This window comes from Rana temporaria, chromosome 12 (assembly GCF_905171775.1).
Source record: "Rana temporaria chromosome 12, aRanTem1.1, whole genome shotgun sequence".
NCBI classification, from domain to species: domain Eukaryota; kingdom Metazoa; phylum Chordata; class Amphibia; order Anura; family Ranidae; genus Rana; species Rana temporaria.
In genome coordinates this window covers 123,999,183-124,016,006 of record NC_053500.1, presented here as the reverse complement: position 1 = coordinate 124,016,006, position 16,824 = coordinate 123,999,183, and the positions used below count along the sequence as shown (strand labels likewise).

The window sequence follows — 16,824 nt, the reverse complement described above, 5'->3', positions numbered from 1 at the left end:
TGAATGACATTTAGTGCGCTAAAGCATGATGTACCATCATTACCATTTTGTTTAACCACTTAAGCCCCGGACCATTTTGTTGCTAAATGCCCAGGCCAGGTTTTGCGATTCGGCACTGCGTCGCTTTAACAGACAATTGCGCGGTCGTGCGACGTGGCTCCCAAACAAAATTGGCGTCCTTTTTTCCCCACAAATAGAGATTTCTTTTGGTGGTATTTGATCACCTCTGCGTTTTTTTTTTTTGCACTATAAACAAAAATAGAGCGACAATTTTGAAAAAAAATGCAATATTTTTTACTTTTTGCTGTATAAATATCCCCCAAAAACATATATAAAATTGATTTTTTTCCTCAGTTTAGGCCGATACGTATTCTTCTACCTATTTTTGGTAAAAAAAAAAAAAAAAATCGCAATAAGTGTTTATCGATTGGTTTGCGCAAAATTTATAGCGTTTACAAAATAGGGGATAGTTTTTTTGCATTTTTATTAATTATTTTTTTTTTTACTACTATTGGCGGCGATCAGCGATTTTTTTTTCATGACTGCGACATTATGGCGGACACTTCGGACAATTTTTGGGACCATTGTCATTTTCACAGCAAAAAATGCATTTAAATTGCATTGTTTATTGTGAAAATGACAGTTGCAGTTTTGGAGTTAACCACAGGGGGCGCTGTAGGAGTTAGGGTTCACCTAGTGTGTGTTTACAACTGTAGGGGGTGTGGCTGTAGGTCTGACGTCATCGATCGAGTCTCCCTATAAAAGGGATCACTCGATCGATGCAGCCGCCACAGTGAAGCACGGGGAAGCCGTGTTTACATACGGCTCTCCCCGTTCTCCAGCTCCGGGGAGCGATCACGACGGAGCGGCTATAAACGAATAGCCGCGCCGTCGTCCTGGATCGCTCCCCGAGGTAAGCCACCCGCCGCACGCAGTGGAGGGGGTCCCGATCGGACCCCCGACCCACGGAAAGGCGGGGACGTATATATACTCCCATCTGCCTGTCCGTGCCATTTTGCGGACGTAAATAGTCGTGCGGCGGGCGTTAGGTGGTTAATAAAAAACACGATTTTCACCTTTTTTCATCTGTTGCAGTAATGGCTGCATGGCATTTCTAAAGGTCGGTTTCCTGATGGCAACAGTGGACCATACCTGCATAATGTGTTGAAAACGCCCACAGGGTAAAATTCAGCGAGCACACGATGGCCTCATACACATGGGGTGTTTGATTTTCTCCTCCGAATGCCTTTTACTCCTTTCATGGCAGAATCAACAGATATTATTTTAATAAAAGCTGCATATTTAAAGACATATTACTTTTTTTATTTTATTTTTATTACATTACCATGAAGAGAGCGTGGGTTTTTTACATATATTTTAATGACTGCAGGTAAGTGCACTCACCTGTGTGTGTATTACAGGATATGGGAAAGCTGCACGGCTTGATATTAAGTGCAGTATTTTCAGACTTTTAAGAATAGTTTAGACAGGATGCAAAAGTTTAGCCACAAGATAAAGAACAGAATGGACATATCATTCAATAAAAGTCATCAAATAAGGGTTAATCAAAAGTCAGTGTGCCATTTTCCAGCAATCCCCAGTGGTATCCAATATACAGTAATGCCACTTTGACTAGGAACCATAACAGCAGATTTTGGGGCCCCAGTCACATGTTAAAGATCCCAGTCTACCGCTCTGACCAGTTTCTATGTAGGCCGTCTCTCCTGTACATTTAAGCAGAAGCCACATATTGCTTTACTGCAGAGAACCTTTACAACAAGTCATGTTTGCTGTATTACAGGCTATGAAGGGAGGGCGGTCTCCTTGTTTCCCTCCGAGGTTGCATTTTGTACTTTATTCTCACTTTCCCAATCCTCGGGGAGCTGGACAACAACCGGAGCGCAGTCCAGAGGATCCTCTTCAAAGTCCCACTGAAATTTCTTGGTCAAATGCGCTCGGAATCGGATGGCTCTCCGCTTCAGGTCTTTATTCGTAGACTGAGAACACAGGAATGAGAAAAGAACCTGGAAAGAGGCACAAACCATAGGAAATTATTACTTTAAAAAGAGAAGCTCCGTGTTCAGCATTGCTGCCCTACGTGTGATGGCCCATATGCTATACCAAGTCATTGTTAAAGGGATAAGATCACCTTTCTGAACATATTTAGGCTGTAACATGTTCAGCATCTGACCCCCCCCCCCTTGTGACAGGGAGCCATCACAATTCAAGCGTGCAGGTCTCTGCCGTATCATCGAATTCCTAGATCCCTGTGAATCACTGAACAACAAGTACCGACAGCCTTTGCGGCTGTAGACTTGACGCTAATGAGCACTACAGGTCAGGTATTTGCACCACTTCCAAGTCACACCACTCCCCCCCCCCCCTGTCTCCTGGGAAACACACTGTTTCCAGGAGAGAGCAGGGACCAGTAAGGACGGGCCGCGCGGCTCGCGCAGTAGGGAACCAGGCATTAAAGCCGCAACGCTTCACTAACCGATTCCATCACCGCGGGCGCGCTGGACAGGCAAGTGTCCATTTTTTCAAAGTCAGCAGCTGCAATATTTTTAGCTGCTGGCTCTTAAAAAAATTATTCGGGTAGACCTCTGCTTTAAAGGAACACTAAAGGTTCGTTTTTTATTAGATCAATTGATTGCTGTAAGCTAGAGCATTTTAAATATCACTTACCTCGTTTTTCCTTTTGACCTCCAAAATACAGTAATCCAGGTTTGAAAATGCCATTTCCTGTCACTCCTCTTCTTGCTTTCCACCAGCATCTGAGCCGTTTTGCATGATGGAAAGCAGAATGTGCTCACCCCCTCCCTATGACTACAGGCCTGCGTGAAGATGCTCTCTTATCCCTCACAGGCATGGAGGCTAAGCCTAATGGGAACTGTAGTTCCCATTAGGCCATGATGTAGCAAGAATGAATGCGCACCGCAAACCAGGAAGTCAGTGAGAATAATGATTCAGGAGTGACGGAGGTGAATAAAACAGTTCGATTTCAACAGGTATCAAACTAGTTAGAATGCAAAACATTACTTTTTACTTTATCAGCTACTGTCAGACTTTAATTTAAGAGGGAAATATTTTTGTCTTTACAACCCCTTTAAGCTTCCTGTCATTCAGTAACTGCAGGCCCGTATTGGAGGTACGGGCAGACAGCTAAACAGTCAGTCTGCAGGAGCTGGCATTACACCCACAATCTGCTGATCGTCAGTGCAATACCTACAGGCTCCAAAATTTTTTTTTTAATAAATGCACATATTTTAACCTGCAAAATAATGTTAATTTTTTTTTTTTTGTAAAAGTGAATTTATCCTTTAAACCAGAATTCCATCTTTCCCATCACTTTCAAATTTTATTGGGTTTAAAAGAATGCTTACTGCTACAGAACAGTCCAGCCGCTGTGGAGGCTGTGACAAACTGCAGAAGCTTGTGCTACATAAAGTAAGCAATTCTGTCTTCCTGGGACTTCTCTTCGGTGTCTGAGAAAAAAACAGATTTGGTCCTAAGGCATGTCAGCCATTCAAGAAGAGCCTTGTATTTTTTATCAATGCAGGCAAGATGTTATGTGGTTGGCAGAGGTATATAATGTTTGGGGGACTAACTAATTTTCTAACAAAAGTGTCAGAAAAAGGCTTAGAATTGGCATTGCAATCTTAAATGTAAGCCACTACTGAAGCATCCAAGTATTTGGCAGTTCAGAAGGTTTTCAGTAATGACAGCCTTTCACCTTCAGGTATACCATAATAAAGTTCACATTTACCTGCAAAGTGCTGGTCAGGAAGTTGTCCTGGGACACAATGTCTATGAAGAAGTCTGTGGGCACCTGGGCCAACTGGTGATACAGGATAGAGATGAGCTCACTGTACAGATCGGGGTGCTGTAGAGCGTAGGTCTCCGCTCGACACAGAAGGTTCAGCAAACTCTTCCATTGCTCGAACCCTTCATATACATTCCCCAGGAGGAAACACACAAAGGCAAACTGCAGTTCAGCTGAGGAAAAAATAAAAACAGAACATTATTTTATGATGAGAGATAGATATATATATATATATATATATATATATATATATATATATATATATATATATATATATATATACACATACATACACACACACACACATACATACATACATATATACATATACACACACACATACACACACACACACACACTGTATTTATTGACTTTTAACACTCACTTTTTCACCCTGAAAATGCAGGTGCAAATAGCGCATGCGTGTTATAAGTCGATACTTCGATTTTAGCTGCCTCGGAGGGGATAGGACGATCACCGTCAGATCACATACAGCGAGAATCTCCTGTTTACTTGGCGGCCTCTGTAATAGGAAGTCCTGTCTCCTGGGCTGCCATTGGACCACTGTTCTGTCCATCATAGGAGATTCTCACTGTATGTAATCTGTGAGCGTTTGTCCCGCCCCCCTCCAAGGCTACAGTTGGGCATCGTTGAGGCTGCTTCAATGATGGCAATGGTGAGACTGCTGCATTGATGGCACCTTTGGGGCTGCAGATAGGCATTGATCAGACTGCATATCGGCACTGACACTTATTTTTCTTCAACATCCCTTATTTCAAATTTACGTTTTTTTTCCTGAAACTTCCCGCTTAAAAGTGAAGGTGTGTGTTATACGCCAATAAATACGTAAATAATTTATATACACACACACTTGTAGTTTCTCTTTTTAAAGTTGACTCACTGCTGCTCTGCTTTTATAAATCTTTAACCCTGATGTGCTTGTGAGCTTAATAACTGGAGCAAATTAACGGATTCTCAGCTTACAGTAATATTGTGTGTGTGACAGACAGTCAGTGTCTCTTCTCTTGTATGTGTACCTGTGCTGATAATGACGACGACTGTCTCCTCTCCTTCTGCCTGTGTAATGAGGACACTGCAGACAAGCCTGGCGCGCTCGGGTCTCTCTCCCAGCCCTGAATCCTGCAGCTGCTGCGTGTGGCTTTTCATGAGTTGGGTGATGGGCAGTGGACGGTCTCCCCTGGCAAGTGTGCAGCAGTGCACACAGCGATACAGCAGTGACTGCCAGTGCTGCGAGTCTGTGACTGCCACTGGCCGAGGAGGACAAATGAGCGTAAGCTCTGGGCACCGGAGTCGGAGAACACATGTCTCCTCCTGAACTTCTCCACAGGGCGGGTGGGGATGATGTCAGCGGGGAAAAACAGCGCGAAAACTTTGGCTGTTTTCGGCTCCACTCGGAGGCAGGGCACGGCGAGGTGGCACAGCGTGGGGATGACGTCATCATTAATCGATTTCTTAAAGCTGTAGCATCTTGGACGTCCGAATCCCGATGCATCGATTAATATTGACACCCCTAATTATCAGTAACTTTTCGGCTGATGGGCTGCTTTTACACCGAGCAGTTTTTGAAAAGCTTTTGCATTAAAAAAAATAAATAAATGAAAAGCTCAAGAGAAATGCACAAACTGGTTCCTTGCACTTCCGCTGTGGTGTTAAGGCTAGGTTCAATCCTGTGCATCGGTTCAGGCCATGGTTTGTGTAGGCATGACCGCCCATTCATTTTTCAAATCGCAGTCCACAAGGGAACTCAGATTCTCAGTGCGGGTGCAATTTTCAGTGCGAGCGGTATGCCATTAGGACTCTGTGTGGGTGGTTGTGGCTGCCGGTATTTGTGCAGGTCCTGCAGCTGCACCACCCACACAGATGTGAACCTAGTCTTAAGATCCTGCTTGCCGCAATTTTGGTGCATATTTGGTCAGTTTATAAAAATGCACCCTTCCTATTCAAATGCATAGAAAAGGTGGAAAAAATTCATCAAAAATGTACCCGTGTTGCGTCTTTGATGTGGTTTTTGACTCAAATGACCTGTGAAAAACGCAGGGGAAACACGTGCAAGTTTTTCCGGTGGCCATTATCAGCACCCTTTTTTCTATTGGCAAAACACTGGATAACCCTCTTTTCGGCTAATAATTTTCGGCGGCGGATACATCGGTGCATCCCTATTTGACACCCCTGATCATGGTACAGTTATTAGTAGTTGGTCACATTTAACAGGAATTGTTCTGCAATATAGAGGACATTTATCTTACAGAAGCTATGAATCTTCTTTAGCATTACAGAACAAGTGCAGCTAAATGTGACAAACTACTACTAGCCTTATAATAATATATAACACATACAGAGCAATCATTTCTGTCTTTTGAATCTAACAGGACTTTAGGTGTATTGAGGCGATATGCAAAGTGCAGTAAACCATAGCAACCAGTCAATCACCTTTAATTGCTCAGATGGTTGTAGAAGTGTGAGAGTAGAAATCAGACTGCTTGATACGCATCACTACACTTATGCTTTATTACCAATACAGAAGAAGGTTTTCCGCCTTTGAAGTTTAGGAGTAAACTCATCCTCGCCCCTCATGGCCTGGCTTTTCTCACCACAACACTGATTAGCCATGCTGCTTCAGAGTACTGGATTTCTAAAAGTCATATTTCACTGGGCTTAAAGAGTAAATAGCAATGCAGAAACTGATCAGTGGGGCTTCAAAAGAAGGAAAGGCCACGAAAATCTGAAAGAAGGGGCAAAAGCTCATATATTTGCTGCAAGAGCTGTGAAAAATAATAATAATAATAATAATAATTATTATATATATATATATATATATATATATATGTATATATATTAATATGTGCCCCTTTCACATGAGCAGCAGTCTGCCCTCTGTGAAGCAATCTACGGTGCACTGGTTTTCAGAGGGTGTCAAGAGCAGTGACTACCAGTCATACAGGCCCCATTCACACTTTGGGTAGGGGGGAGCTCATGTTCCAACTCGCAATTATGTGTGGGTGATTTTCACGTGTTACCATGTGTCATGCATAGGGCAGCTCATTCACTTCAATGGGCTTCCATATGCCGGTTTGCCACCCAAAAGAAGCCCCTGTTCCTTTTTGGGGGCGACAAGCTTGACGCAATTTTTTTTAAAGTCATGTTTTGCTGCAATCATGGCAAAAATCGCACCGTGTTTGAAGTGCCTTTTAAAATGAATAACACCCAAACTTTGCACCGACTGCCACTTGCTTGGGAATCGCGGACAGAACTGCGATTTCAAGAAAAACAAAAATGCAAATGGGTCCTTAGGAGACCACTTCCTGAATGTGTTTCTTTAGGCTGCTCTTTTTTTTTTTTTTTTTCGAACCCAAGGGGGATTTCGTATTGAATTACCATGTACAAAATATTTGGATGGCAGATGTGGCGCAGACCCATTTACCTCAATGACTGAGTTTGACAGGTGATGTCATTTGTCAAACAGAGTTAAATTTGCCCCAGCTACAAAGCATTACTGCGCTGAAATGTGCATGTGTATCATCCCCTTTGGCCATCAATGCAAGTTTTAGGTGTGTGGCTGGTAAAAACGCAGACCAACTACCTATCTTTACCACCCCTTTGCAGTCTGAGTGAAGGGGGCCAAACGTCTTACTATTTATAAGGGCTATCAAAGAATATTGATTCTAAGGCCTAGTACTCACGGCAGGACATGTCCGATGAAAACGGTCTGCAGACCGTTTCCATCGGACATGTCTGGCCGGGGACTTCTGTTCAATGGCTATACACACCATCGAACAGAGGTCCGCGCGTAAACAATACGCGGGGCGTGTCCGCGGTGTCGCCGCGTCGATGACGCGGTGTCGCCGCGACAATGACGCGGCGACGTGGGCGGCCCGCCTTTAAAATGCTTCCACGCATGCGTCGAAGTCATTCGACGCATGTGAGGGATGGCGGGCGGCAGGACATGTACAGTAGGTCTGTACAGACGACCGTACATGTCCGGGCGGACAGGTTTCCAGCGGACTGTTTTAAAGCAAGTCCAGGAAACAGTTGTCCGCTGGAAACCTGTCCGATCCGCCCGAAAATGGTCCGCTCGGGCCTACACACGGGCCAAACATGTCTGCTGAAACTGGTCTGCGGACCAGTTTCAGCAGACATGTTTGGTCGTGAGTACGGGGCCTGAGAGTTATTTAATTGCCTTTGGAGGAAAAGGAATGAGTTTTCCCTGTTAGAGAAAACCAGACCATGCGTTATGTTTTTTTTTTGCCTTTCTCCGTTTTAGTTTATTAAAAAGTCAGCAGCTGACTTTTAATAAACCGACACTTACCTGCCCTTCCGGAGGCTCCCTCTTCTCCCCCTCCTCTCCTTGGCGCTGTCATCGTAACTGTGGGCACCCGGCCGTGATAGCTTACAGCTTCACAGCCAGGCGCGCACTGCACTCTCCTATTGGCCAGCCGATCTTCTGAGACCCGAGTTGTGTCCCAGAATATCGCTGGCAGGGAGGGGCCGCCTAAAGCGAAAGGAGTCGCCTAGACAGCCGAAAAAAATAAGAAGGAAGTAGGACAGGAAGTGCCACTAAAAAGAGGGTACACACTCCCCACCCCCCCCCCCAAAAAAATGACATGCCAAATGTGGTATGCCAGGGGGCGAGGAGTGCTTAAAGCGGAAGTTCCACTTGAACTGTAGGTTCAGGTTTCAGTGGATGCAAGTATTTTTTTTTATTTTTTATTTGATGGACTTTTTCAATCTATAAAAAAGCATTCCCTTGAGCTGCGGGCTGCATGGCAGGCCATTAGATTTAACAGGTTTGCCAGCAATTAAACGGCCCAATGTATGCAAGTCTGTGAATAAAAGAGACACGAACAACACACCTAATGGGCAAGGGTGTAAAGCGCAAACTCTGCAGACACACATAAAACATTTTCACTGACCTAGTATGTCCGAAGGCTTTTCTGGGTAGTGTTCATCCATCAGCTGGCCTAGAGCGTAGGACAGGTCAATGCTGTGCTGTGTGACTTGAGCCGGAGTAGCATTCTCTGGGTACATTTTCTCTGGAAGAGTGCTAAAGCGGATCTCTGTTCCTTCTTTTTGTTTCATCTGTGGAAGTCTTGACAAGCCCTCCTTATAGTTCTGACAAATCGTGTCATATCTAAAAATTTTGCAAATATATCAGTGCAAGAATATATCACATGATCCTATACAGCGAGGGGAAAAAAAATATTTGATCTCCTGCTGATTTTGTACATTTGCCCACTGACAAAGTAATGATCGGTCTATAATTTTATTGGTAGGGTTATTTTAACAGTGAGAGACAGAACAACAAAAATATCCAGAAAAAACACATTTCAAAAAAGTTAAAAGGTGCCCCCGATCGCGCCACGGAGCAGCAGAACGGGGAGATGTCGATATAAACACGGCCTTTCCCTATTCTGCCTAGTGACAGGACAGTGATCTACTGTTCCCTGTCATCGTGAGCAGTGATCAGTGTCGTGTCACTTGTAGCCCAGCCCCCCCACACTCACTCCCTAGGACACACTTAACCCCTTCATTGCCCACCAGTGGGTAACCCCTTCCCTGCAAGTGTCATTTACACAGTAATCAGTGCATTTTTATAGCACTGATCGCTGTATAAATTGCAATGGTCCCAAAATACCATCATAAGTGTCCGCCATAATCTGGTAGCCACGATAAAAAAAAAAACGCAGATTGCCGACCTTACTAGTAGAAAAAAAAAAAAAGGACGCTCCCCCTTTTCAGCTGCTTTAGTGAAATCTATACAGCGGTAATTGGTGCTTGTAACTCCCCCAAAGTCGCACCGATCATCCCGGACTGTCCCTGTATCCTCCTCCAGTCCCCCCTCCATGCTGCTGCTGCTGCTATCTCCCTCCGCACTCCGTGTCCCCCCTCCATTCTGCTGCTGTCCCCCCTCCGCTCTGCTGCTGTCCCCCCTCTGCTGCTGTCCCCCTCCACGCTCTGTGTCCCCCCTCCGTTCTGCTGCTCTCCCCCTCCGCGCTTCGTGTCCCCCTTCCATTCTGCTGCTCTCCCCCTCCGCGCTCCGAGTCCCCCTCTGCTCTGCTGCTCTACCACTCCGCGCTCCGTGTCCCCCCTCCGTTCTGCTGCTCCCCCCCCCATCCGCTCTGCTGCTCTACCCCTCCTCGCTCCGTGTCCCCCTCCGTTCTGCTGCCGTCTCCCTCCATCCCCTCTGTCCTCGATCTGTCAGGATGGAGAGCGGAGGTAGGAGCCAGTAAACCTTTTCCAAATGAAAAGAGTCAGTCATCACTGACTCTGTCCATTCATATAACTGAAACATCGTAACCTGTATATTGGTGATATAGAGGTGGCAGGAGAGAGGGGGCAGCTCCTGTACGGCCTTATGGACGCACCGCCACTAACTAAAGAGGTTAAGATCAAGGGGTCTATATCTAACAGTATTCAGATTTAAAAGCAAAATCGGATTACTTAGTTAAGCATGAAAAAACAGACATTGGACCCAGCTAGGCCAAGCTCCATAACCTTCCATGCGTTCATATTTACCTGGGCAAGTTGTGTTTAGCCCGATCCTCTGTAAGGGTCATCTTTTCAGTAGGAAGGACCTCTGGGAAAGAGCATATTGTCCCACAGGCAGGCTGCAATTTTAGCATGGCCTCTTTAGTAATGTGACTCGTTAAGGATACCCAGTTACGGAGGCTGTCATAGGGGTACGGCCCCAGGAATGGATCCATGGAAGGAAGCTGTTCCCGTAGATTGTTAGCCTCCTCTTGGGAGGTAGCAACCATCTCCTCTCTTTGAGCATCGAATTGCAGGAGGTGGATTGCTCTCTGCTCCAGGAAGAAGAAAATGCCAGAACGTGGCCCAGTTTCCCCAGCAGCTCCCCTCAGCCTCTTCACACTATAGTGGATAAAGTGAAGTCCTGGAGGCACCATCTTCACCCCTCGGAAACGAGGGCCAACTTCCCAGCTGTTTAAGTCTATACCGAATTCTGTGCCTTCTGGAACACTCAAAATCACAAGTGTGGCCCCTTCAAAGAACAGCTGCCGGGCCAAATCAGGATCCATTTCTGTAGACGAGTTTGCCATTTCTTCAAAATAACAAAAAGTATTAAGTCAATTACTTTGCAAGACAAGGTCGTGCGAGTCAAGATCTTCTAGTTTAAGGTTCAATAAACAGAGCAGATTTTCATATATTTTTTTTCCTTAAGACCCCTTTCACACTGAGGAGTTTTTCAGGCGGTACAGTGCTAAAAATACGCCGCTATACCGCCTGAAAAACTCCTGCCCAGCAACCTCAATGTGGAAGCCGGAGGGCTTTCACACTGAGGCGATGCGCTGGCGGGAGACAAAAAAAAAAATCTCCTGTCAGCAGCATCTTTGGAGCGGTGAGAGAAGCGGCGTGTATACCGCTCCTTCCCATTTAAAACAAAGGGAACCGCGGCAATACCGCCCACAATGCGCCTCTGCTGAAGACTCAAATCAATAAGTTTTCCCAGTTTTTTGGTGGTAAAATTAGGTGCCTCGGCTTGTACTCGAGTATATACGGTAATTAAAAAAGTGCAAGCAGCAAAGTGCAGCATCATGGACACCAAACTAACTATCTTGTATTCAATTAAAATACAAGATGAGAGCAGGAATACAAAATATGAAATTTAAATAAATTGCATATCCACCAAATCAATGGGTTGATTTGGTGGATATGCAATTTATTTTAAATGTCACACTTTGCATCCCTGCTCTCTGTATGTTCAGCACGAACATTTTACAGATTTGGATGTTAATTGTATAGACCAGCTATATTTTAACATTGCTCAATAAAGAGTTTTCGTTTTTTATATATCAATTGTGTGATTTCTATTGCTGCAACAAAGTCCCATGAGAGATATCTTTCCAATGGTTTACTAGGGACGGAGCAGCCAACGCTCCCATGATACAATTGCTACCCATTTGTCTACAAACTATGGTATACACATTGGAATTTTTATTATATACTACTAATAGCGGTGATCAGCGACTTATAATGTGACTGCAATAGTGCAGCAGACAATCTGACACTAACTAACCAGTGATACAAATACAGTGCTTATACTATACACTGTCACTGTAACGACACTGGCTGGGAAGGGGTTAATATCTGGGGTATTCAAGGAGTTAAATATGTGCTTGACAATGCGTAATATGTGAAATGTGTGCCGATTTTTACTGAAGACCTTCGTTTCTTATCCCTGCTGTGCAGGGATAAGAAACAGAGGGATCATTCCCTCTGTACAGAGCTCTGTGTTAAAAGAGGAAGTAAACCCCCCGCCCCAGGAAAACAAAAAAAGATAGACATCGGCGCCCGTCATTACTGTAAATATCTCCTAATCCGTGCAGGTTTAGGAGATATTTCTTGCACCTACAGCGAACCTATGTTTTTCGGAACCCTCCCCCCTCCGGTGTCACATTTGGCACCTTTCAGGGGGGGTGCAGATACCTGTATAATAGTCACGCCCCCCCCCGCTGTGTTATGGGAAACCCACTGGTCCCAGGAGCCAGCAGGGACCAGTGAGGACGTGCCGCACCGCTCCCGCAGTAGGGAACCAGGCAGTGATGCCGCAACGATTCACTTGCCGATTCTCTCACCGAGGATGGCGGCGGGTGCAGCCGAGAAACGAATGATTGCTCGGCCTCGGCTGCCGACATCACGGGTGCGCTGGACAGGTAAGTGTCCATTTTTTTTAAGTCAGCAGCTGCAGTATTTGTAACTACTGGCTTTTAAAAAAAATTATTCGGGTGGACCTCCGCTTTAAAGTGGTTGTATACCTTCAATGCGGAAGTTGTACCTATAAGGAAACCTTATTATAGGATTCCCTATAGGTACGGTAAATATCTCCTAAACATGCGCCGCTTAGGAGACATTTACCTTTGTAGTGCGCAGATTTCACCTGCGCATGCACTGTGAGGAAACCGATCCCCGCGACCTTTCTTCACTAGCAAGTGCTGTGGCGCGTGGTTAGTGATCTCACGTGGCTCCAGACAGAACCGGAGTCCATGGCCCCGGAAGGAAGAGGGGGCAAAGATGGATGCGGGGACAGCGCGGGCTTCGTTGGCAGGTAAGTGGCACATAATGGGCTAGTATGTGATGCATACTAGCCCATTATGCTTTTATTTTGCAGGGGAATTATGAGGAAGTAAAAACCAATCCAGGTTTACTTCCTCTTTAACTGTTTGCCGACCGCCGCACGCCGGCAGAATGTCATGGCTGCGCATATTGGCGTACATGTATGTCAGCTTTAATATGCACAGCCGCCGGCGGCATACTCGCAACCCGGTCAGGTACTCCGTGACCGCGGACCCGATCGCCGCCGGTGTCTCGCGATCGGGTCACAGAGCTGAAGAACGGGGAGAAGCAAGTGTAAACGAACCTCTCCCCGTGCTTCCTAGTCAGTAATGATGAGCTACGGCGTGTTCGCACACTCCACGTGCAGAGCCCGCCAGGAAGTGTGCACAGCGCTGTGCTAATCACAGCCAGGGAGACATTGTCCCGATGCTCGGCTGCAGGGATCGTGAAATGTCTCCCTGGCTGTTATTAGCGCAGCGCCGTGCACACTTCCTGGCGGGCTCTGCACGCGTTCCATGCGAACACGCCAGAGCTCATCCTTACTAGTCAGACTGTCACTGATCGTCTGTTCCCTGTTATAGGGAACGACGATCAGTGACGTGACATGCCAAGCCACGCCCCCCTACAGTAAGGATCACTCATCAGGGCACACTTAACCCCTTCAGCGCCCCCTACAGGTTAACCCCTTCACTACCAGTGTAATTTTCACAGTAAACTGTACATTCGTATAGCACTGTTCGCTGTAAAATGACAATGGTCCCAAAATAGTGTCCGATATAATGTCGCAGTCACGATAAAAAAAAAAAAAAAAAAGAAGATCGCTGATCGACACCATTAGAAAAAAAATAAATAAATAAATAAATGAATATAAATGCCATAAAACTATCCCCTATTTTGTAGACGCTATAACTTTTGTGCAAATCAATCAATATACACTTATTGGCGATTGAGGATTATATATATATATATATATATATATATATATATATATATATTTTTTTTTTTTTGGGGTGGGATATTTGTTATAGCAAAAGTAAAAAAAATATAGAATTTTTTTAAAAATTGTCGCTCTATATTTTTTTTGTAGCGCAACAAATAAAAACCGCATAGGGGATCAAATACCCCCAAAAGAAAGCTCTATTTGTGAAGAAAAAAAAAGACGTAAATTTTGTTTGGGAGCCACGTCGCATGACCACGCAATTGTCAGTTAAAGCGACGCAGTGCAGAATCGCTAAAAGGGCATGGTCTTTTAGCAACAAAATGGTCCGGGGCATAAATGGTTAAAGCGGAACTTGCCCTTTTGGGTGGAGCTTCGCTTTAAGTGTACGGATGGGGAAATCAGGTCTTTTTTTTTTTTTAAACCGCTGGTAGAATGATTAAAAAAAAAAAAAAACTCTATGACCAGATTTAGGCTGATCATAAATCTTTGTGAATGGAGCCTATTGGATGGCAGAGAACACAACACCCCACAGCAATCACACACAGCAGACATTGGAGAAGTGCTCCCTCTCTCTACAACTAATACAGAACACTCAGAGGATAGTCTGCTGCCTGAACCCTGCCCCTCTGTACCTGGTTGAAGATCACCCCCCTAACACACATGCTGTTTATACACACAGCACTCACCTGTGTCTGCAGCTGCAGAAGCACTTCCTGTGTCCTGCATAACCCTTCCCCTAGAAACAGAGCACGCAATCCCCGGGTTCCGCCTCTCCTCTGTGGCTCGTAGCTGTGTGTTGGTGAGGGAAGTCAGTCAGAGATAAAAGCCTGTAGTAGTAAGTATTTCCCGCGCTAATAGGAGATTAGAGTAAGGAGGGTCTCTGTTAAGTAGACACCGTGTGGGTCAAACACTACCCAAAGGAAATAAATATAAAAAGTCAATAAATGGTGTTGCGCTCCAAACCACAATAAATTATAAAGTGCTGATGCTAGTTGCTATGTATCAAATACAAAATGGCTGTGATGAATACTAAAATACGTCAACAATCTAAAAAAAAAATGAATTGGGTGTTTTTTTTTTTAATCAATGCAGTACTTACCGTTTTAGAGATAGATGTTCTCCGCCGCTTCCGGGTATGGTCTTTGGGACTGGGCGTTCCTATTTGATTGACAGGCTTCCGACCATCGCATACAGCGCGTCACGAGCTTGCCGAAAGAAGCCAAACGTCAGTGCGGCTCTATACGGCGACTGCACACCGACGTTCGGCAACTCGTGACGCGCTGTATGCAACGGTCGGAAAGGCTGTCAATCAAATAGGAACGCCCAGTCCCGCAGACCATACCCGGAAGCGGCGGAGAACATCCATCTCTAAAACGGTAAGCATTGATTTAAAAAAAAAAACACCCGATTGTGCTTCCCGTAATTAGCCACAATCTAATGTTAAATATTTGTTTTTCGGGTGAACCCCCGCTTTAAAGGGGTTGTAAAGGTTTGTTTTTTATTTTCTAAATAGGTTCCTTTAAAGTGGTTGTAAACCCTTTACAACCATTTAACGTAATGTAGGCTTACCTGTAGGAATGAGCTCCGGTGTGTTCGCACACTCCACATGCAGAGCCCGCCATGAAGTGGGCGCCGCGCTGCGCTAATCACAGGCAGGAAGACATTGTCCCGATCTCTGCAGCCGAGCATAGGGATAATGTCTCCCTGCCTGTGATTAGCGCAGCGCCATGCCGACTTCCTGGCGGGCTCTGCACGTGGAGTGTGCGAACACGCAAGAGCTCAACCCTACTTACCTGTAGGTGCTTGAAATATCTCCCAGACCTGCACGATCTAGGAGATATTTGCAGCCCGCCGTAGGGCGATTTTTTCTGCACATGCACCAGATTTAGAAAGGGCGCGCTATGCCGTTTCTATCTCGGGTCATGACGTTAAAGGCGAATGCGTGGCGTCGCGTGACTCCGGCCAGTCACAGAGCCGGGGGTTTGCGGCCCCCGGAAGGAAGAGGGGTGAAGAATAGACGCTCGCTACTCTCGAGGAAGAAGGGGACATTGCGGGCTTCTTCTGCAGGTAAGTGTCACATAATGGGCTACTATGCCATGCACAGTAATCCATTATGCTTTACCTTTGCAGGGAAACAAAGAGGAAGTAACACCCATCAGGGTTTACTTCCTCTTTAAGCTAGTGCCTTGTTGGTTCACTTACCTTTTCCTTCGATTTCCCTTCAAAACATTTTTTTTATTTGTCTGAATTTCTCACTTCCTGTTTCTCCTCGGTAAACTTGCCCGCATCATCCATGGGGGTTAGTCAGCCAGAACAGCTTACTCAGACCCAGTTTCACACAGGGGCGGCACGACTTTGGGGGCGACTCGGCAAGGCGACTTCAGAGGCGACTTGCAAAAAGACTTCTGTATAGAAGTCAATGCAAGGCGCCCCGAGTTGCCCCCAAAGTCATGCAAGAAGCTTTTTCTAAGTCGGAGCGACTTGAGTCGCTCCTATTAGAACGGTTCCATTGAACAGAGCGGAGGGCGACTTGTCAGGCGGCTGAGTTGCCCCTGTATGAACCGGCTCTTAGGAGGAACAGGAAGTGAGAAATTCAGACAAAGAAAAAAAACATTTAGAAGGGAAATTGAAGGAAAAGGTAAGTAAACCAACCACTAGCTTAAAGAACCTATTTAGAAAATAAAAAACAAACCTTTACAACCCCTTTAAGTTCAATAATAGTCCATACATTGGACTATTGGGGGGGGGGGGGGGATTTACTAAAACTAGAGCACTCAGAATCTGGTGCAGCTGTGCATTGTATGTACAATAGTAATTGGCTCGGGCGTGTTCGGATCAAATGTTCCAGGGAGCCAGCACTGCACGCCACCAATCATAGGCAGCTGCCGGTCGGAAAATGCCTCACCGCCTATGATTGACGGTGTGCAGTAATGGCTTCCTGGCGGGTTTGATCCAAACACGCCCGAGCCCA

The 16,824-nt window shown here is 45.5% G+C and overlaps 1 protein-coding gene across 1 annotated transcript; it reads right to left on the bottom strand.

Annotated features, from left to right (window-relative positions):
* Positions 1-1,167: 1,167 nt before the first annotated feature.
* Positions 1,168-14,689, bottom strand: AAR2 (AAR2 splicing factor). Its single transcript, XM_040330509.1, has 5 exons — positions 14,540-14,689; positions 10,358-10,901; positions 8,755-8,972; positions 3,767-3,996; positions 1,168-2,024 (listed from the first exon to the last, which is right to left on the bottom strand). The coding sequence occupies exons 1-5, from the start codon at positions 14,577-14,579 to the stop codon at positions 1,803-1,805; spliced, it is 1,254 nt and encodes a 417-aa protein (XP_040186443.1). The 5' UTR covers positions 14,580-14,689; the 3' UTR covers positions 1,168-1,802.
* Between the last annotated feature and the right edge of the window lie 2,135 nt (positions 14,690-16,824).